The sequence below is a fragment of the Diorhabda carinulata genome, chromosome 2, assembly GCF_026250575.1.
Source record: "Diorhabda carinulata isolate Delta chromosome 2, icDioCari1.1, whole genome shotgun sequence".
NCBI classification, from domain to species: Eukaryota; Metazoa; Arthropoda; class Insecta; order Coleoptera; family Chrysomelidae; genus Diorhabda; species Diorhabda carinulata.
The window spans coordinates 30,685,259-30,709,907 of NC_079461.1; the positions used below are offsets into that span (position 1 = coordinate 30,685,259).

General features: G+C 31.6%; 1 protein-coding gene across 1 annotated transcript in view; it reads right to left on the reverse strand.

The window, feature by feature from the left end:
• Positions 1-3,187: 3,187 nt before the first annotated feature.
• The window catches only part of LOC130890906 (zinc finger protein ZIC 4), a 61,494-nt gene continuing 40,032 nt past the window's right edge, over positions 3,188-24,649 (reverse strand). The window contains exons 2-3 of the mRNA XM_057795313.1: positions 4,483-4,652; positions 3,188-3,648 (exon numbers count right to left, since the gene is read on the reverse strand). Coding sequence (XP_057651296.1) covers positions 3,403-3,648; positions 4,483-4,652 — 416 coding nt within the window. The 3' untranslated portion in view covers positions 3,188-3,402. The remainder of the gene's footprint in view (positions 3,649-4,482; positions 4,653-24,649) is intronic.

Here is a 24,649-nt window from a genome sequence, read left to right on the forward strand (position 1 = left end):
GATACGCCAATGGTTATTCCGTCATATTTAACCGACTGTACTGATAAAGAACAAATTAATTGTATGTTCCGTGAAAAGGACGCACCTGTAACGACGTGATATGTTAATCTCTTTTTTTTTAAATATATAAATTCACACCTTTCGATTAAGAATATATTTACCTACGTTTTTCGTTACTTTTCAATCTTTTTATATATTTTGTACTGTCATTTCCTCAATTCATATACAGTGTACTTTCAAAAAAGGTGATCCCGTCTTTAGGATAGATAAAAAGATGAAAAATGTCTGGGATTTGCTGAGTAAAAAATTTCCGAAACGTCATCCGTATTCAAGATAAAGGGCGTAAAATTATTTCTTACTATTTTGCCGGAACTACTGACAACATTGTATTGAAATTTTATACGAATGTATTTTGGAAGCTGATAGATCCAATGAATTTGTTTTTATATCTGACTTTCATAGAGGACGCTAGTTAGTACCAAGGAGTGTTGAAGTAACACAACTTTTTCTATATTAGATTTATTAAGCAAACTTTGAAGGGAATTTCAAAGTCATTAAAGTCTACACCAAAACGGTATTATTACTATTACCAATTAGTAAGCATTTTGTTTGTTAAAAATTTTTTGTCGCGTAAATAACACCCCATCGATAAAACGGATACACTTAAAAAATTGGGACTGAGGGCTTTCGTTTCTTGTCACGTTTCACAAAATCCATTCTAACAACAATTTGATGATAATGTATTGCAATTCAGAACTCAAACTGTCGTTTGTTTCATACTAAGGGCCCCAATAGCTCGGTGCGCATACTTTTTGTTTAACTTAAACAAGATCCTATACTGATTAGGCTGGATTTTAGTGAAACGTTACAATAAACGAAAGCCTTCAGTCCCAATTTTTTTAAATGTATTCGTTTTATCGATGTGGTCTCATTCACGCGACATAACCTTTTCAATTCAGATAAAAATGTGTATATATTTTTTTCTTCGACGCCTTCTATCTTGAACACGGATATCCTAAGAAGGGGGTCACCTTTTTTGAAACACCCTGTTCATTATTTACTAACTTTTATGTTTGCATCTGCACTTTTCTAATCGTCGTTGTTGCTCGTTGTTAATTGTATTTCAATCCTTTTATTTCATGTGATGGATTGCTATTTCACAGAATTCAGAAAGTGATATTTTGAAAATTTGCCTCGATATTTCTTATTCATAGAAAAATTCTGTTGAAAATGCTAATAAATGCTACTTCTGGTTAAAAGCTTTTCATGAATAATTTTTCTATAAATTTTTGTTCTAATTCCATCTTGTTTAAATGTATTTCATATTTTTTTCCTTGTTATTTTCAATCTCTTCCTATTTATTTAGTATCATATTAATGTTTTTAAAAGTTATGTTGTATACTTTTATACGTGAGGCTTTTGTACAATGCAATTTTCATCAATTCATTCCCTAGTAGTGTTAGAAGTTAAACAAGAAAGGTATAATTCAATAACAACATCTCAGTCGGAAATTTCATATATTTTAATAAATTTTATAATTATATAGATATACAGAGATCTCTGATGACCAAATATTATATACAATTAAATTTTTAAACTTTATACATTTAACATATTCTATTTTAAATTGTGTTGAGAGATAATTTTTACAAATTTACAGCATTACGGTTTGAAATGAAAGCGCATATTTATAAATACAAGAAATGGATTTACAAAATTGCACGAAATATAAATATCTATATTTACAACAGTTTACAGTCACTTATCCACAATATAACGAAAATTCTAACTCTTTATAACACATTTATAGTTCTAGCTTCATTTTGAGCTTACACGCAGGAAATACTTCCAGCATTTTTTGTATATTTTTAATTCAATCGATCAATAATTCATTAAATTTTTTCCATAATATAAAGAATACTAAGAGAAATATGAGAGAAACTAGTTGGACACTACCAAATCATTTTAATGCATTGAGAAGGTCTTCTAAGTCACAAATCTACATATATCTGTCTACTTGATTTCGATCACCACGCTCCTTTCCTTTTCTTTCTCAAAAGCATTGGAGCAACGTGGAGTAGAGTTTCTCTTTTTTTAATATATTGATAACCTTGTGTGAAGCCCATCTCTTAGAGGTGATTTGCCGTATACCATGATTTCGAAGTACACTGAACCTTTAGAATTCCATCAGACACACAAAAGGACTTTTCACCCGAATTGATCTTTATAATATTGATAATTGTTTTCTGTCTATCGTCTAACCACCAATTTTCAATGTTTGGATTGTTTTACTTGGCTAATTCGTTCGACATCTTTTATAGATCTTAGCTAATGTTTGTAAATGGATATGTGAGGTAACTTTAGAAGGTCCAAGGCAGTCCGATAATCGGCGAGTGCTGGTACTAGGTTGGTTTTCCACTGCTTCCCTTGTAACCTCAATATCTTCAGGCGTGAAATCTCCACTAATAAGACAATAAAACAGCGTTGAGCCGTTTTGCTCATCAACTGTAACTTCTCCATCAATTTTTTCTTCACTACCACTTCAAACCTGCTTCAAACTTTTCTTTCCAATAATATCTTAACAATATAAGAATGTATGTACTGCGTTATTAATAATCAAAGATGGAATGATTAAAGGAAAGCTGTAAAGCAATTGTACTCTTCTTAGAATTAGAGACTTGTCTCAACAAGTTACGACATGTTTAAATTGAGGCGTAGGAATTTTACCATATGAAAATATTTCTTTCTTTGCAGGCCATTGTATTGTCGATAAATGGAAATCCAATTTTTAAACATTGTTATAACATTGTTAATATGTTTTAGAATTTAGGATGTCGTAGAGGAAAATTATCAAAAAATATGTAGTATAAATATTCACAAAAGTTTTCCCAAGGTTCTATAGAACAAATGATATACTATGTACATTCAGGAGGACTTGAAATAACTATTTGAAAGAAAATTATTGAGACAAATTGAGTTTGTTTTGTAGAAAAACTAATAATACCACTACATAATACTACTAAATTTTCTGATAGTATTATAGTTGTTTCAATAATAATGGTTTTGTAATGTAAAGGAAAACTGCGTTGTTCAAATTTTTATATTGCATCATCTAATTGATTTCTGAGTCTATTTGAAATATTTTTTTCACAATTTAAATTAGGAATTTATGACGAAAACTAATTACAATTCTTTATTCCCTTTTATTTTCAAGATATCTTATAAAATATATTTGGGACAACTTCGATATCGTAGTAATACAAAATATTTACAAAAAGGCGGTAATTTATGTCAAATATTGTTGAAAATTTCAAAAAAAAAAACATTCGCATACTCGACACTTTACCACCCCTACCCGTAAGTGCTTTAGCCAAAGTATAAACAAAAAAATTCGATAAAACACTAATAAGCAGTAGTAACTCCACTATGATGGAGGTTTCCAAAATGTCCTAAAGTACCTAATGGATCGGGGGGAGCTGGTGTGGGCTGGCAGACATACCAATCACTTAATGATGTTGTACCAGGAACCTGAGATGGTAATTGGACGTGTGGGGAAGCAGCTACGGATATACTTCCTGCTGATGATGAGTTTGATTCTTCACCGTCACTCTCGTAGTGATGGGGTGATCTTCCTGAACAACCATGAACCTGAAAAATGACATCAAAAATTAGGTACCAGAAGGAATTAAATTACACTATGACATATAATATTTGTATTAAAAAAGTCAAAAATCAATATGAGAGGCCACTTCATTCGCCAAAAATGATTGTATGAGCATTGATGTCGGCGCGCGTTAGCAATTGGCTCTTCCATTTTTGACGAAGCCAAAAAACATGCGGTTACAGTAAATTCAAAGCGTTATTTGGTCATTCCTTAAGGCAGAGCTAAAAAACTTCTCTAGCTATAACCAAAGAGCATGGTTCAATGAGGGCAAATTCACATACGTCCAATACCTCTTTACCAAGAGTACGTGTTATTTTCCATCGCGAATTGATCGCTAAAAGAGGCGATATAAACTGATTCCCATACAATCCTGATTTAAATCCTTTTACCATTATGTTTATCCCGAATCTAAAGTTTGAAACCATAAAGTGATTCTGATATTTTCAAGAAAAAAATTTCGAAATACTGTATTTTGATTATTAATAAACATTTGCTTAGTAATCTTGTCGTTAGGTCTATATACGTTTGGAATGTTGATTGAATATTCTGCTAAATTAATTTGGCATTAGTGCAGAATAAATTTCTGATAAAAAATGTGGATAATTGACCTTGAAAACAACAAAGGATGATTTATTTTTAATATGATTTTTCAGATAATTTATTCATACCATATTGTATGGATATTCAAACTCATATTCAGATTGAGGAAATTACAGTCGATTGAAATGAGAAACGACGCGACTATTCGATTAGAGAATTTCTAGTTTTAATTATTTCACTTTACACAAAATTTTGTAGATTAATACAAAAATACTTACCTTCATGTGTTTCCTTAATGATGAGGGATGAGTATAAGATTTATCACAGCCTGCTACACGGCAATTATACGGTTTGTCTGATGTATGAACATGAGAATGTTTTTTCCTGTCTGATGAATTAGCAAAACGTCTATCACAACCTTCAAACTCACATTTAAACGGTTTTTCACCTGCAACAGAAGAAACTGAAATTAATACTTCAGTCAAACTATTAAAATCATAATAAACATTTGATAATAGACTCAAAAACAAATAAATATCTGTAAAACCAAGGAACACAGATCTAGAAAAGGGAAAATAATAATAAAGCGTGTTTTCGATTATTGAAATCCTTGACGCCAATCTTATTTTCTGCATTATCTCACACCATATTTAATTTAAAGATAAAAAGATTAATAAAAAGGAGAAAATTATAAAAAAATTATAATGGTAAATCAATGTCAAGTTATAAACATGCAAATTATAGACAAGGAAGTATGAAAATGAATATAAATAAATATGTATGAAGACAGAATAAGATAAATGTATTTATATGAAAAAAGAAGTCAAACAGCTGCTTTTCATTTACACTAAAACTCCGAATTGATGTTATAAACTGAAATTAAAATTTCAATTGTATTATTTATTGCATTCAAATAATGTACACAACATAAGTGATGAGGTTAAAAACGTGTCTGGAGACGTTTTCAATTTATTAAAAATAAATTTATTTACTACCCACCTTGAGTTCTTCTAAAAGATTTATTGTAACCTCAAGAGATAGAGAACGGGGAGCAAAATTCAAAGATCGTTTATCAAATTTCGTGCGCTTCAACGATTCTTAGTTCTCTTCCAAAATTTCCGAATAATGGAGTCGTTCAACTGCGGTCAACAAAAAACTAATAAAAAGAAAATTTACTACACTTTTTTCTGTGAAGTAAGCTCTGGCATTGACTTGACATGTGAACAGTTAAAAATGTTTTTATTTTTGGTCAATGTGTGTACCTGGATGATGTACCTACCTGTATTAATTCAGTCCGTCTAGAGAGAGAAAGAGAGTGAGCTGTCGAGAATTAAAATTACTAGGAAGAAAATTTGGTGTGGAATCGTTTGATGTATATGACGTAAGAGCGAGAAGAATCTCAAAAAGAAATAGTTTCTTTTATACAGAATGGACTAGCTGACTAGCTTCGTAAGTTTGAAGAAAACATTTTGACGTCAAATAATCGAATCAGATGTATTGCATAGTATATTACATAATAAGAGAAGGCAATCACAAATTTAGAGTTACAGTTACTTTTTATCGAGTTGAGTGCGCTGGGTTTTCAGCTAATACTGATAAGTTGGGACTTTATATAAGAAGGGTTGAAAACAATTTTTTCTATATGTTTGGAAGCGTGCAAATGCAAAATATTGGCGTAAAATGTGAAGGCAATTAACGTCATATCTACATACAAAAATCTATACCAAGTTTCATGAAAAAATCAATAATTATTTTTAATTTACACAATTTTCTACACATGTGCGAAAATATTTTTACCCAGGGATGAAATTTAATATTTTAAGGATTCAAAATCGTATGGTTTTTTCTTCTTGTTTCAGAAATTAGGTAAAAATTTTGAAAAATCAGTTCAAGTTTCTTGTAATTCTAAGTCGTCAAATATTAAATAGGTATCTATAAATTTAGCAAATAGCTTATTTTGGGTTTTAGATGATATCTCTATTCATTTTTCCTAAGTATGTATCATAAAAATATATTCTTTTCGTAATATTTGAAGCAATCTACGCATCATTCACATTTCAAAGGCTTCAAACCTCCATCCCATATAGGATTTTTCGTTGGGCTCAGTATAGGCCCAAACTTGGGCTAAGTATGTACAACTCTGGCTCTAACTAGAAAGCCGTTATAGGGCCAGACTTGGTGGGACTCTAGGATGATAACAATGTCCCTCGATTGGTTTGCAAGCCTGGGCCAGCCTGGTTGCTTTTAAAAATAGATTTTTTCTATACTGTTAATAAAATTATAGTTTTATGACAAATTTCTATTAATGCACTAATAAATGTACATAAAAATATCAATTAAATAATTAAACATATAAAAAAGTGATACTATTTCTTATTATTCTATTTTTTATTGTGTTTTATGCATAAAAGAAATTTATTCATAAAAAAGTATCACTTATAATGTTATATATCTATTATGTATAAGATACTAGAAAAAAACTTTATATAGTTATTCAGAGTTCTGCCAAGCCTGGCTGACTATAAGATGGTCGAGGTCGATTTACCCAGAGTTCAGCCCGGCTTGGGCGACTATGGAATGGCCGAGATAAGGTTAGATAGAGTTCGGCCAGGCTTGGCTTACCATTGAATGGCCGGGGCTAAGTTACCCAGACTTCAACCAGGCTTGGACCATTATCGGATTTCCAAGGACGGGTTTCCCAGCGTTGGCCCAAGCTAAGCCCCGTAGATCAGGTCTAGGGGGTCCTAGATTTGATATTGAATTGATCCCCAATACCTAGGCTCCAATTTATCATGAAAAGACCGAGTGTATGTAAATTTATAATATGGTAGTAAGCCTTTGTCTTAAAAAATTCACATCTAGCGTATTTCGATTCCAAAATTCAAATCTTGTGTTTACTATCATCCCAGATATATAACATGAATAGTAAAAGCAAACATTTTCTCTTCTTCCACAAAATATGAAGATAAAAACTTACAGACAACGTTCTAACCATGGCCAATGACATGTACCGTCCTCGTGATGACTATAGAAAATTCGTATCACATGTAATTACTGTACAAGCTTATGGTTGAGGTTCAAATATAGTATTTCGTTCAATCTCATGAAATAATTACCAATAAGAGCAATACAATAATTCCAACTCTTCTCTAAATTCTCTATGTCGTCCTTGTAGAAGGAATTTGTCTTTTGCCTCAAACTAGGCTACAGTTCTTCTTCAGCTTCAGCTTCTTCATTTGAGCTGAATTTCTTACCGACGAGCATTTTTTGGAGATAAGCGAATAACCAGTAGTCACTGGGTGCCAGATCTGGACTATAAGGTAGATGAGTAGGCAATTCGAAGTGTAATTCGTTCAATTTAACCATCGTTGCCATCAACTTGTGAATCGGAGCATTGTCTTGGTGAAACAGTGGTTTTTTCTTCGACACATGAGGCCGCGTTTCTTTGATTTTTGAATTCAACCGATCCAACAACTTTGTGTTGCATTGGTTATTGATGGTTTCTCTCTTCTGAAGATAGTCAATGAACAATATTCCAAGCGCAACCTTCCCAGCTGACTATTGTACCTTTGGAAGCTTCGGACGTGGTTCACCGGCTGCAGTCCACTCAGATCCATTGTCACATATCGTCGCAAAAATCTGATTTATCACGTGTAAACATGACCAAACACTGCTATGAATCATCAACACGTGTTGTTTTTCATCGACTATGATTAAACGCTGCATCCAGCTTTCTCGTGGTCAAATGTTCATGCTTAATTGTAAACTAGACTTAAGAAAAAAATGTAAATGCCATAGCTAGCGACATCTATCGGAAAACATACATAAAATAGAGAAATTATTGTATGAGATAGTCTTCTAAGTTATACGACGGGTTGTCTGAGGAGTCTCTAACGTCTCACGTCTGATATTTGAGTCAGAATATGTCAATGTATGCGTAAACACATTTTCCAATTTATATTGATATGTGCTGACATCTTCGGGATGAATTTTTTTGGAAAAACCTAGTTTGCATTGAATATAATGCCTGTTATTTCGTTTTCTATATAATTAATAAAGATGCATTAATACAAATATTTATGACAACGTTTCTATGTAGAATACTGGGTTTCCATTTAAACAAAACGTACCTATAATAAACTGTTCTTGCGGGTTTGAAAGTGAGACCCTGTAATTCGATATTTTCATTCAAAAGTGCGGTTTCTTTTTTTACGCCCTCTTTTATACCATTCAGATCCAACAAAAGAGCATTTTTTTCATTGGAAATACAAAACAGTGTCTTGATTCTCCACTCCACAACCATATCCGCTTTGAAGTTTTAAAAAAGGATAGATGAAAAAAATAGAATCAAGGGATGATACCGTCAATCGCGCATTGTCACAGCAGACTGTCAATTGTCATTGTTGTAGATTAGGTGTATCATCATTGTAACAGTATAAGGGTAGATTAAGTTTTTGTTATTAAACTTAATCGTTTTAGTGTTGAATACAGAATAAGGGGTTTTTCAGAGGGTGTACTATGGTTGGCTGGATTAAATGTAACAGCTGTGTTACGCCATATTTGTAACAGATTAATATGGCGGGGATTTTATTACCTTATAATAGTTCAAATGTGCAAATACTTTCGAAAATGATTCAAGCTGTCCTCGAAAAATTAAGAGTTGTTTATTAGAGCTACAAATTTTCCAAAATCTTAATACAATTTTATATATTATGTAAAAAGATCTTGGTGGATTTGCTGATCCCGAGTTAAATCGCCTTGTTACCCGAGTGAGCGAGCTTACGAATGAGCTGGACCTAGCAGCCATCACTTACCAGTTCTTGTAAAGCTTTCTTACTCTTCAGCACGAGCCTAGAGCATCAATATAGACAATTTTATGAAATTTAGAGCCTAAAACTTTAATAAACGGAGCTCCTGGTGAGAAATATTTGGCGACAATGGCGATAAATCTTAGAGTAGTTTATCATCAAGTTAATAAGATAATATAGGTTGCTTTAATATAGATAATGGTATTGAAATTACAGATTTAGAAGATTAAGCATTTAATTTTCCATGGTCAGTGTTCCAAGTACAAAAACGCAAATGTTCAGACAATTTACTCTTACGAAAAACGCAAACGATATTATTCTTTCAAATGAAAAATATCACTCACAAAGAATTGGCATTAATAAATTAGAAATTTGAATCAATACATGAATACATATTCCGTTGACTGGTTGTTTGAAGTTAATTTTATTAGTGAACAGGATGCGTTATTGCAACAACTAAAAGTATTTAGCTTTGTTTTAGGTAAATATCATAATTTGTTCATATTTACTTGTATGTTATAGTCGTAGATAAAATATTATTACAAGTTCGCGAAATGACTCTGCTTGGCTGCATGGAAAGTTTTTTTATGGCAAACGGTTTATTTACATTGTTTCTTTTGAATAATTTCTAGAAAGGTCTAGATGTTTGCACAATTCTTTTGGGATATTCATATATAAGGAGTTTTGTAGCGCAGTTTGGGTCACTTTATAATAAAGAGTCGTAGTGAACAGAACGAATTAGCAAAGTAAATTTAAATAAATTATTCAAGTTAGTTAAGTGTATTATATTGTGTGTAAATAAATTTATAACGTAAGACACAGTGTTTATTAATTTATCCCACGAATATAAATCGTATAAATAAATAAGGAAAACATTATAATGTAGTATTTAACTAGTGGTAATGGCTTTTAAACAAAGTTTCAATTAAAAAAAGACCTAAAATCAAGACAATTTATCAAAAATTACCATATAAATAAGGTCTAAGAAATAATTGAAGAAATTTATATTTTTTTTCAAAAATATTCTAGGTTATTAGTTGGAAATGGGGTTCACACTATTGTTAGTCGTAAAAAATCTGAAAATTATTATTCTCAAATATTGTTGTTTCATTTTGTTTATTTCAACCGTGTTTTGGTCAATAAAAAAATCCTAAGACCATAAATTTGTCTCCGAGAACTGTTCTAAAAATTTTTTTTAAGTATGTCGATTCTTTTCAGAAAATTCTTATACAAAAAGAATATTTTGGAAACAAAATAATTTAATCAATATTTACAATTTATTAAACAGTTTTAGGTGGGGTTAAGTTAGCTTAGGTTAGATTAGGTAAGGTTAGGATTCCTCTTCTTCATGCTTGATGCTTTTTTAGTGAATTTGATAATAATTTGATTAGTGTATAAAAATTTGATTCTTGTTAAAAAAATAATTATACAATTAATATCATAATTTCTTTTCTTCATTAACCAAAAGTTTTTATTTTTCACTTTTATTCCGAAAAAAAGTTTTATCAAATATTTTGAGACGGAGAATTTTCTACAGAGGTCGGTATAAGTTTAACAACCTCGTTGGACCCGCTTCTCCGTTGAGAAACGTTGCCGTAAAGGCATTGATCAAGATGGGCATCAATTTGAACACTTACAAAAACCCTTTTTCGAATTCCTTTTGTAATTTCTTTTAATAAATTTATTTTGACGCTGCATTTTTTTCTCTTATTGCAAATTGGTTGCTTGACTTATACCGATCTCTTTATTAAGGTTTAGGGCATTATGTATGAATGTAAATGATTCATGAATATTAATACATGTGGCATCTTTATGTATAAATGTTAATGCATATTAATATTTTGATAAAGACCAGAATAGGGCCAAAACATAAAAAACGCGAAATGCATTCAATTAACTAAAAATCAACAAAACCATTTCACGTGAGTAGATTTGAATATAAACCAGTTTGTTAACGTCTACCAAACACTATTTTTAATCTCAATTCTCGGTTCCGACTATTTTAAGGTTTAAATATTTTAAAGGAGAGAGTGATATAGTGTTGTTTGACTTGGGATAATCTGTTTTTTGTCCTCCACGGTTGATATAATAGGAGCTGATTCACATTATAGCAACTGTTCAGTTAATAAAGATATATTTCACTATTCGAAATCAGATTTTAGTGTTACGGGGTTAAGATTATAAACTTCATATGTTTGAAAAGATCGTTTACCTGAGACATAAAGAAATAAAATGTTGCATAGAGATTTATCATTTATGAAATTTTTCAGAGTACCACGTGATTCGTTACTTTGGAATTCAATAAATCGCTCTCATATGACATACAAAAATTATAACTATAATAGTTTTACATTAATAGTAAAAGTTATAATTTAGCTCTCATATTTTGAAATTGTTTCATAATGTTATAACATTCTAAGCTATATTTTTTCTAAGGAAAAACACATTAATTAATTTTATAAAATCAATACCTGCACATTGTACTGAATAAACTTATTCCAATCTACCGGTGTAGACAATACAATGTCCATCCCACTCTTTGAGTACAGTATTTATCAAAATTGAAATCGATCAGTATCAAAACAAAAGCGGGGAGATGTGCGAGATAATGGAGGAATTAAGTGGAAATAATATCTTGTTGTCATAAAGGCTTCAATAACCAATATCTCAACTCAACTATTTAGCTCTAGGTATTCGTAAATTAAATCTGGATCAATTTTTCACTTAATTTCTTATTTATTCATAGCTCTTAACATTATTAATAATTATTAAGAATAGGATACCAATGCGAGTGTCGAACGGGAACATCAATAACAGACCCTATATTAACTCTAAAATAGAGACAGAGATTGAGGTAATCAGTTCAGTAAGTGAAAAATAATTGAAAATGTCATGCGCGGCTTTCATGAAAACAGAATTACATACAGAAAAAATCATTGAGATCGACAAAGTCAACAAATACGTCAACCTTGGAACACTTATCAAAGATGGCGAAGAGAAAGAAAGCATAGAAGCAAGGTTAAATGGACGAAGCTATCAGCCAAAAACCCGAGCTACATCTATATCAGACACTCTGACCAACAGAAATTTATGCAAAAAAAAAGTGGATATGGAATAAAATGGGGGGCATAAGAGAGAGGAAAATACTTGGGAGGATATTAGGAGGTGGAAACATGGGGGAAATTTGGAGAGAAAGGACAAACCAAGAAATAAGGAACCTTTATGACGAATAAGAAATTAGCAAAATTATACGATTCTTAAGACTAGGTTGGCTGGAGCACTTAGAAAAAAAGCCGAAAACAAGAACTACAAAGAAAATGACTAACATAAATCTGACAGGAACACATAAAAGGAAGATCCAAAAAGAATTGGTATGTGGAGGCAAAAAGACGTCTAATAGATAGACGAGTTCAGAACTGAAAGGAGAAAACTAAAAATAGAGAAAAATGGAAGAAAAGTAGTTTACTGGAAGCTCCTAAATCCGTTTGGCAAGGTGCAAGGTTTTTGCCACTGCATCATGGCGCTATTTCTAACCAAAACCAACCTTTTTCGTTTTTGTTACTTATCACGTTATCTGCTGTTTCCCATAATAATTTCTCTAACCACGAATCAACAATCAGGCTAGACTTAATACAGAAGACGAAAAAATTAGTTTTACAACTATTCTACTCAAACAAATCATCTGTCTGACATTTAGTTGGTTGCTCTAATAGAAGTGGTAATTGCGGGATGTTTTTAGTTATGCTTCGATTAGTTAAACTTTATCCTCGCATGATTTTGAGTTTTCTCTCGCATTGTACCTTGTTGAAGTCCATGGTAATAGAAAGTAAGTTAAGAGTAGGAATAATTTGAACTTGTAGAAGTTCCAAATACTTTCTTATTACATATAATACAACTACACCATCACTCATAAGGTAGTTAACCTTTAAAATTCATTAAAATTTCACTGTAATGTTTTAAAATATTCCAAGTAGTTCAAGAAGTTCTTCTTGAAACTTGCGATTCTACTAAGTAATAAGAAGTAGTGATAGCAGAAGTAGAAATCCAGAACAGTTGAGTATATTATGATTTATCCTGAATATCCATTAAAGTTTCCACTGTTAGATTGGAAATAAGTTAATTGAAGAATTCACGTTGAAATTCTCATGCTTCGTAAATTCCTTTCAATTTTGTAACTTGGAAATAGTTCTGCAACTCATTCATGAGATGTATAAAATCATTTTTGTTTATTATTATTTTATAAATATTTCTCAACAATTATTGAAAGAGTCCACGAAACGGGGCGGACACGCACCAGTTCTTTCCATTTGTATAATTTGAAAACAACTAATAATAATTTTAATATATTATTATCAAAATGTTTAAATGTTTTTATCTACAAATAGCTTTTGAAGAAATTTAGTGAAGCGAAAATGTAATATTGATTTGATAAACGCTAAGACAAAAAGTTTTCTAGAGGTTTTATTAAGGAGTGTTGCAAATTATTAATGATTCTAAGAATGACTAAGAAGAATTTTTTGGTAACAACTAAATCGTGTGCGGGTTCCAGTCAGAGCCATTACAAATCAATTCCGCGAAGAGTTCATTGTTATACATATTAACTATAAATTGCTAATCGTAATTGGATTTCACGGTTTGTTCAGGGTTTTTTATAAAATCAGATTTATCTAGAAGATCAACTTTTTATGAAATGTCTCGATTTTATTGACACGCCTTTTTTATGGGTCGGTAAATACAAAGGGTAGTACATGGTTATTAATTTACCATTTAGTACTTGATCTGACAAATGACTGTTTTAATTATCATTACGTAAACGTTAAAAACACAAAATATAATAAAATGGTCATATTACACGCATAAAAAATGAGAGACGGTTTAAGAATACACAAGAAAAAACTCAATGGAAGACCAACGACAATTTGGGACTACTCTGTAGAGAAAATCTTAGAAAATAAACGCTCAATGAAGACAACGTTTGCGACCAGGAGAAAATGGTTCAAAATCATCAATTAGAGTGTCCTATTCCTACATGTAGAGAGACGGTGGTATGGACAGTCTCAGAGGAATCAATGGACTGTCAGTGCTTTCGAAATGTATATCCATCAGAGGATGATGAAAATTAGTTTGATTTACAGAACCAGAAAAAGAAAACAGAAGTTCAAGTGTTTGGAGTACCTTCTGAGGAAATATACAAGTATAAAATAACGTTCCTAGTTAGCCGAAGGGAAATCTACGGACAAAACACCCCCAGAAAAAAGAGTAAAGGGCATAAATACTCTAAAACGAAGAAAAAATGGGATAAAAACAGCAACATGATTACCAATATCTTTTAAGGCACTTTAAAAATATAGAGACGAATTAAAAAAAGTATTTTTTCAACTGGATGACATTTTTCAACTTTTTTAAATTGAGTAGCATTAAGTATTAAATTGCGCTTAGGTTTGATGATAGTACGATACGATAATAAATTTTCATCATAACGTTATTGATTAAAAAGCCACAACTTTATACAGGGGATAAGACTAATAAAACCAACTGAAATAAATGGTAAATTTTCAGACCAACCCGTTAAGTTTTTATGGTAGCTGCATAGATGGATTAGTGATTAATAGAAAGAAACAATTTTTAAGAATGTACCGCGGTATTTGGTAATTGCTGTAAAGTTTTTGGTTGGGTAAAGCAAAAAATCTAAATTCTTTTGGTTTCCCAACATAGATAGACGGGATGTTTGGTTTACATAAATTTGATCTATTGATTCAAGAAGTTTCCACTAGTACCAACAGATTTTACGCATTATACTGTAGTATAAATGGATCAAGAAAGCTATTGTAGAACAACCACATAATGACAACATCGTCGGTTGAGAATTCCGGTTCCTAAAGACCAATTTGGCAGCACATGGGCAATCATAAATCAGTGGTTAGAAAAAAATGGATTGTTATACGTATAGAATATTATCGAATGCGAAGTTTTGATCTCATTTCTTACCGTCCAGACTGGGTGCTGTCCCTTACAGTTGACCTATTTGCTCTAGTGCAGAGAAAAAAATCAGAAATGGATTCAAGTTATCTTCAGGGACGATATCGGTATTTGGGGATGAACGATGGTCGCTTCAAAATCAATGACAGCTCGGTTCGACATTTTGAATCTACTGGAATACTAAGTCATTTCATACTTCCATTCCACGCTCTTTTTATCATGGATCAGCACCACATAAATCTTTTACACTACCCAATGTCTATTAGGTCTGCAATTGAACATATCCGGAACACGATTTAGCGCTAGGTTTTAAATTTACATCATTTTATACACATTATTGAGTTAGATTTTTCAGTAAATACTTTATTTAAGCTGAAAATATAATCATTCATTAGTGAAAATAACCCAATATTGTCCTTTTGTTCAAATCAGTAGGAGGAGTGTAGAAAAGAAAGAAAAGAAGAAAAAACATTGTATTTATAAAGTAGTATGAGTAGACCTGCGTGCAATCCGCATTAATAGAGGGTGGTTATCCTATTTTCAACCATTGTATGATGAAAATAAGTTGTTATTCGTTTTAAATCTCTAACGCAACATTTGATCAATTCTGAAGCCTCGAAACTTCCAGTGATGAAGACGAAAAAATAATTACTCACATCACACTCGCATAATCAGTCAGTTTTTACTTATTATCTATTTTAAAAATTACGACTTCTGCATTTAGTTACATTTGTAAGTATAATACACTTAAATCCGTGTGTCCAAAACTTAATCTAAAGGAAAGAAAAAAATTAATATTAATATTTTACGTCTAACGTTTTATTAAAATTCTCGTCTCAGCAGCGACTATCACATTACCGAGATACAAGTGCACTGATTTCATGTGCACAGGGAGCAGTATAGAATTCGAACTTCAATCTACACTGCGTGTGAGATTGGAATGAGTGCTTGTTACATTTATCGAGTGCTGAAATATCACACAATTCACATTAAAATGACATTCTTAATAACAATTGTTGATTTGAAACCCAAGTGCTAATAGTAGTGTTTCTTCTTCGACATATTCTAATTTGGATGATCAAATTCCAAATTTAATAGATTTACATCCTCAATCAATTCAGTACGCTACTGATAGCGAACAGAAAACAAACAAGTTCTTTTCGAATTTTATTTTAAATGGTTGGCTGCACTGCAGACATACAATGAATATTCTTCGATCATTCATCTCATTTCATTTCGTCAAGACAGACAAATCACGCTTTGATTGATTGTGCCGTAACTTCGTTTATTTTTATTCGGTTATTTATTCCACTGACCCCCCACAAAAAAACTTATTATGTTTTTTTAGTTTCCCTTTAATTTGTATTGAGTCAAATTATAAAGTTCCTTTTCTAGTATAAAATATCTAGATATTTATTTAGGTTTGATAATAATGAGGCAACGAGTTAATTAAGACATTTTCGGTTCATTACTCTAAAAATTCAAAAATCTTTGGAATAATGAAAGGAAATAAATTCATGATAATTCAGATAAAATGATGATCATCCTGTATAAAAATTAATTATCGATCAACAGTATTCAAAAATGAATCGAAATTTCACACACACAAATCAAAAATTCTCATTAGTTGAAAAAAATGAGTCCAGTCGAACATTAAAAAACGAGCCTCTTCACAACATTGTAAAACATTTCTCGTGAGATTTTTGGGCTTCTCAATGCACTCTTCTTGTTGCATTCCGACGGTCGTGAGGGGTGTAGGAGTGAAAAGAGAAGAAAGTTATAGTGAAAAGAAGAGAAGAGATCGACCTGCGACCCTGTTATGACCCCGCGCATTCATCTGCTTTTATACATACCACAATAACTCAAATGTATTTCTTGAGTTGTTGGTACAATGTACAGGACTTCGATTGGACGATAGTGACTTGGAATTATATTGAGCCGCGGAGGTAATTTTTTTTTAGTCGGGATATTAAACATATTTTCATTTATTGCTTGGTTGCATATTTAATAATATTGTCATATACAAAAAAACATGTTGTAAAAAAGAAAACTATCGATGATATGAATAATTATTGTCAAACTGTATCTAATGTTTCACCCGATCTTTTATTTGGTGATCGAACATGGATGCTAATCTATTTATGCGAGTAACGGACACGACAAAACGACACTACGTGAATACACCAAATCGTTGTATGGTTTTGTGGTCACATATAAATTAAGTTTATATTTCTGGAGCGTGCTGCATCTCTCTATTATTCCCAAATTTCTCCATTTGTTTCCATCTAGAAACAATAATCAGAGGTGACTTTTTGGAATATGGGAGAGATGCAACACGACCCATAAATATAATATTAATTGATTTTAGACGGACACAAACGGAACAACAATTTTTGTGGAGTATGGGAGAGATCATTGGATTCTTTTAGAAACAAACAAAGAAAGCGACTTTGTGGACTTTGGGAGATGCCAAAGCAACCAGAAATTTGGGAGAGATGTAACATATCTCACATCTACAAAGTGTTGTATTTATGTTTTCATTTGTTACCTTCCAGGAACAAACAAAGAAAGCGACTTTGTGGACTATGGGAGATGCAAAACCACCCATAAATATGATATTAACTGATTTTAGACGGAAACAAACGAAATAACGTTTTTTGTGGAGTATTGGAGAGTTGTAGCACGACCTAAAAATGAGGTTAATTGTTATATTGATGCTTTCTGCTTGGATTCTTCTAGAAACAAACAAAGAACGCGACTTTGTGGACTATGGGAGAGATGCAACATGATCTAGATATATAAAGTGTTGTCTCCTGGAAACAAAGGTGGAAAGCTACTTTGTGGACTATGGGAGATGCAAAACCACCGAGAAATATAATATTAAGTGATTTTAGACGGAAACAAACGAAAGAACAATTATTGTGGAGTATGGGAGAGATGCAACACGACCTAAAATATGAGATTGATTGATATATCGATGCTTCCTTCTTGGATTCTTCTATAAACATACAAAGAACGCGACTTTGTGGACTATGGGAGAGATGTAACATAACCTAGATATATAAAGTGTTGTATTATCTTCGTTGGCTCCTAGAAACAAAGAAGGAAAGTGACCCAGAAATATAGAGTGAAACATTTCTAAACGGAAACAAACGAATAATCAACTTTTTGTTGAATGTGGAGAAGATGCAATATGACCTAGAATTATAAAGTTAATTGTAGGTATTTATGTGTGGCCATTTGCATCTGAGGCTCGTTCATGAGAGGAAATAAGGTAAAATGCAGCTTCAATGATACATACTATTGGTATTCATATATTTTAATAAAAATATCCGGTAAATTACAATATAAAAAAACAAAGATATTGAAAATATGTCTTGATTAGGTTTGTTATCTAATTTTTCTGAGATGTTATACTGTATCCGTTTTCCAGTGATAAAAACCGTTTTAATATTTATTTTTCGGAAAAAATATGTTGTAGTCATCGAAGCAATCAATCAAATCTCCTATCACAACAAAATGGTTTCGAAAATTTGAGAATTTGACGAAAAAAAAATCGGGACGAGAGGTCGTATTATACACGTGACAAATGATTGTCGAAACCTTTTTATCGACGAATAAAAAGAGAGGTAATAATGAACGGAGAGGAATATTGTTATCGCTAGTCTTTGGCACACGATAAATTGATGACGCGCTTTATTATTTTCATATAAAGGATATACTTCCAACAACCGAGAGTTCCAGAATATGAAATTTATTTTTAGTGAGCCGTGTGTTGAGAATATATGGACGAAAAATACGAAAATACGATTTGAATGTGAAAATCACTAGCAATAATGATTTGTACTACATAATAAATCATTTATTTTTTATATTGAAATATAATTTTGAAGAACTAGAAACACTTCAAGCGGAATATATATGAGTTATAATATAATTCATGATAAAATTAGTCATATAATAGATGATTGATGACGTGGTAAATTTCTTTGGTGGGATCCACTAATTTGCGTTTCTATAGTACTTATTTACCTAATTCTAATGTATCCTCAAATTTCCCTCAACTTCTATAAACCCTTTATTTCTTTTGGTTCTTATCTTTCTAGCTTAGAATGTTATTTCTACTAGTCTTTCCTCTTCGTAAAAACTGATTAGTGCGTTGGCCATCTAGATATCTTGTCTATCCCCGTCCCAAAACAAGTTTCCTTCATTATTATAGTATTTGTGCAGTAGCGGTTTGAAAGGAACGTGTTTGTTTCTCGTGCCGAAAAGAAGTAACGTATCAATCTCAAATTTCTCGTTGAATTGAAAAAAACTCCGACTGAGTGCTATAACTTGTTGCAAGAGGTCTATGGGGACAATTCTCTATCTCTTGTGCGTGTTTTTGAGTTGTGTAAGAGCTTTAGTGAGGGCCGAGAGAGCACTGAAGGTGACCAACGCCCAGGTCGTCCTGTCACTGTTTCAACTCCGGAAACAGTGAACAAAATCAACCAAATGTTGCGTGCATATCGTCGAATGAGCATCCGGATGATTGCCGAGGCTGTAAACGCCAATAAAGAAAAGGCTAGAAAAATTTTTTACACGTTTCATTTCTATCTGTTCTAATTCCTCCATAGGAACCTCTATTTATTATATCAAATGCTTTTTATAGATCAATGAAACACAGGTGTGAAATTTCTTTATCTGCATTGCTTTCGTCGATGTTTTCTTCATCTTGTGTCCGCCCTATTGTGTCGAAATCCGAATTGACTGTCAAATTTTTTCCTCAATCTATTTTCTATGATTGTCGCAAAGTTTTCCCATGTATTTTTCATTTCTTAATCAACTATTTTGTTGACTTTTCTTCGTTCTAATTTGTATTAATAAGAATGTTCCTTTATTTAAATATCTTTTATATGCTATCTTTCTGTTTTTACTGCCTTTTCATGTATTGTCTTTCCATTAGTGTGCTCTTTTTATATTTTTGTTTACAATGTTCGTTGTCTCACATCCTTTTTTGCATCTTATAAGACTTCTTCTTCGGAATATTTTATTTTCTCAAAGTCATTTCTGGAACTTTTGAAAAATTGTTTTCTCAGATGGTTTGGGAAACCATCCTGAGAATTTTTTTCGCGATAAAGTACTTTTTCATTCTTCTATCAAACCACTCTCGTAGAGGCAGAAAGAATGAGAAAAAAGTATGTCTGGAGATAAAAGAAACATAAAATTCAAAGATGTTTCCCTGAAAGAAACTGAGCAGTAAATATTCAGTATACCAGACAGTCTACAACCACATCATAAATAATAAAATTTACCTACAGATTTTTTATATACTCTTGTTATAACTACTATAAAAAAAATTTATTTATGCGTTTACAAATTTGTCCTTGCTTAATTTATTGTCGATGAGTATCTTCGAAATCGAAACCAACACAAAAGCGTGTTTTACAATTAGTTAACTACTTACGACAAGAACAAGAAATAGTAGTTAATTAAAAAAAAAATACAAAATTTTTAAGACACCCACGCGATCACCACATTCTCTAACCACAATCTTACCCATCGATCTATAGAAATATCTTAAAATGTAAGTTGAACATCAGGTATAAGATAAAATGCAGGTAAACATCAGTGAAATTTGATACTTAGTGCTACCAGTTGATGTATCTACAAGAGTTAATAGAATAACTTCCAATATCTTCTCATTGAAGTGATCGTGTTTGTTAAGAAAATTTAAAGAAAAATACCATGTTGAAAATAATATTTAATGTATATGGAAATAAATTCTATTAACGATTTAGTTAAAGTTGTTGTGAACACACTACTACTAAACCAAACATTACATCTCGCAGGATCGTCAAAACGACCAGCACTTTCCAACCATAACCGAGAGAATAACTGTTGTATTTACTTTATATCATATGTTCAATGTTCATTTTATACCTATGACGTCACGGAATATGGCGGCCTTACTGAAATGTTTAAACTACCTACAAAATTGTTCAACGTTCAATAATTTTTTTCTCTATAAATATTGAACTAAGTATTGATAAAAAATTATAATTAAAGTTGTATACAAAGCATTCAAAACTATTTTTGTCTCAAACCATGTTCTCTATTATGAGTGTTGGTGTAGAGGTAGTGTGTCAGTGTGTTCAGTAGTTACTCTAGGTAAAAAATTCGACGTAAAAACTCAATACGAATTGCCAGGAAGCACTTCATCTGCCATCATTAAGAAAAAAAGAAATGCTCGAAAGAGATAAGTCAAGCAGCAAAAGACAACGACTAGTCGACTTACTCGATGTAGAAGAATACTTTATCACTTGGTTCAAAAAGTGTCGTGACATACAGGTCCTTCTTACGGAAAAAAAACCGAAGAATTTTTAAAATCACTAGGAGACAGTTGGCGCTGGTACATTGATAGGTTTTAAGAAGCGTAAAAACCTTGTCTTTAAGAAGGTTGTAGTCGAGAGTGCAAGTGTCAGTAATGAAATATGTATTACAGAGTTTTCTAAAGGATTATGAACCAAATGCCGGAAGAACAGGATTTTCTTCAAGTGCTTATCTGATAAAACGTTTATTTTTAAAAATTAAAAGTGTGGTTATGATAAGCACTGTAAGAAGTGATTAACAATATGACAGGAACCAAAAAATTGGTGTAGTAATAGCAGTAATAGTATGAAAATCACAAACTGCTCTAGAAACTCAAACATGAAAGAGTCATATTCTTCAATTTACAGTTCCTTTGACACTCAGTTTTTCGAAACGTATATGCAAAATAACATAACGAAAAATAATGTTTACTACCCGTGTATATTCAAAGAAATCAATAGTCCATGTAGTGTTGAACCAAATAAAACCGTAAGGTTAAGCCCATTGTATTGGTCAAGCAACTTCCCCGATTGGTGACAAATACTAATAATAATAATATTTGTGTTGGAAAATCTGGTTAAAAATGACTAAGTAATTGCACAAAGTAGTAATGAAATTCCAGTGATTGAGAATATTATCATATATTTATTTAACTACAATATACGTACTAACCCCAACAGTTATTTTAAATAAATTTGATAGTCCTGCAATCTAAGTAACTAAAGATTGTGCTAATTTTTTTGAAGACATTACAGCAGATTTATATAAAAATTGTTTTGAGAACATGTTTTACCTAATATTCCACCACAATCAGTAATCATTGCGGATAACGCATCGTATCAATTTTATCAAAGAGACATCAGAAGGCGTTTCAATTTAAAAATGACAAAAAGATGAGATGTCGTATCGAAGAAACTAGAAGAAGCCGAAACGTCAAATGTTTATCTGTCAGACGAGACCTACAATCAAGAAGCATGAAGATATCAAAAGCTCTAAGGAATAAGAAATTTATAGTAATACATTGATACTGTGATACGTTATCAATACTCTTTTATATAGTTTTAATCACATTTTAACGGAGACGGCTTGAAGATATACGTTGACATAATAAAGAATGCGGAATGTTTGAGAAGTATTGGACATAATGAGAAGAGATGGAGACATGCTGCAGTGTTGCAGAAGATTAAACGAATAAATGCGTCAGTGGCAGGATAGCAATGATAATCTCCAACCTCCGAGATGAGACAAAACTTTTAAAAGAAATAAAGCATTCTAGGACTGTTATTTTGAGTTGATTCACTTCACTATAGATTAAAACTGGTTCCGTGGAACCAAACATTATTATAGAAATCAGTATAAGGAAAAAAAATTGTTTCAACTTAATTTCTGATATACAACAACAAATAAAAAATCTAAATAAATAAATATATATAGCTATAGCCCTATTTTATATGTTTAAAAAAAATAAAAGGCCATATCTCTCATGTAACTAATGACTTGGATCTTATACAAGTAGAAGAGGTCTTTAGATGTGTAAAACAAGCTTATGGAATAGTGATGATGACATATTTGGTGTTGAGAAGACAACAGAAGAAGAATATAGTTTTGTGATTAATTTTCGTGAAATTAAACTAAAAAACCATTACTTAAGGGAAAGGACATGGAGCAACTAAAAGCTAAAATCAAATAAATTCGAAATGGCCATGCACAGAGCCACAAAAAGCTTTTATAAAACTGATTGAGTTACTAAGGTAGTTTATCTGCCAGATTCAGCGTGGTTTAATCAATCAAATTACCAGATTCACCGATAATCTGCACAACAAAACCACTACCACCACTTATTCGTAGTTAGAAAACAAAAAACTATGAGACTTTTTTTAGCACTTTTCTTGCCAATATTTTCACAATCATGATATTTACTATCATATAGTGAACTTTCAAGCTAATAGCTGGTAATCTTGCTTAATGTAATCGACTCTTGAAGCAACGCTGTCATCATAAGTCGGAATACTTTTGAGATATGAAATAGTTTTTCAAGTGTAGAACATTGTAGCAAAAAAGTAGTATATACGTCAAAATATCATTTTCAATAATTAAAACTTTGTTTTATATTTTTTTATTTCATTTAGTAAAATTTCACAAGGGCTGTCCAAAGACAAACCTTGAAGACACCCTGTAGATAAATTTATTTATATTAATGTGTGCTCAGGTAACAATTCTATCCCTATTAAGTATAGAAGTATATTTACTTATATTTACGGTTCTAGGTAAGGTCAACGTAAAATGGCAATATTATTCGAGACAGTACTTTCAGCTATTTTTAACAAAAGCGAACCTTAAATAAAAATTTATGAAGGCTGTCACAGTCATAGAAAACTTGATATATGGCTTTTGTGTTAGGTAATAACATGGTGTGACTCTTGGTAAAGTAGGAAGTTTCGTTTAGAGATTTTTTATATATCGACGAATTTTGTAAACGTTTAACATCCTAGAATATTCTTGGAAAATTTTTCCAATAACACGTTTCAGTCAGATAACAAACAAAACAAAAAGAACAAACTCAACCGTGTTAGAATTTAAAAAATCGATGAGATTCATAATTAACACAGATACTTGCCAGTCCATTAGATGATATTTTCACACAAATAAATATGTTTTAACAGAAACATTTTGGACGAACTACTTGGCTGAAACTATTCTGTAAAACAATTCTAGGCGTTATCCACTGCTTCAAATATTTCACAACTGCTTGTTTGAGATCGTTTTGGCGAAAATCACATGTCACTAGATGGCGCTGAATCTGGCTTCTGTAGCGGTGAACAACAATATTTGATGATTGAACGGGTATTTGAAGCTGTTTAGTTTTTTATGTGTTTTTAGTGATTTTGATAAGATTTTCTTTATTTTTGTGATTTCCGTTATTTCCTAAACGTATTTGTGTAGTTAGAACCAAAAAATCGTATTGAGGAATCGGTCTAAAAATGACGTCATATTGTACTCAGAAGTAGACAACTAAAAGAAGGTTTTTCAAGCGGAACATATAGTATTATGTGGCCTAGAAGAAACAAATTCAAAAACCATTAGAAGTTTATGTCTAAAGACATCAGGTTTAACTTCTCAGCCTCATGAAATAATTGATTTGAGTGATGTAGTTAGAGATTGGGAACCGCATTTGTTCATGTAAGTACGGAAGAGACTTGAATATCTACGAAACTACAAAAATGTGCGTAAGAGTTTTATTGGTCACTAGAATAGGATTTGAACAATTTTTACCAAGTTTTCATTGTTTTCGAAGTGTACCTTATGA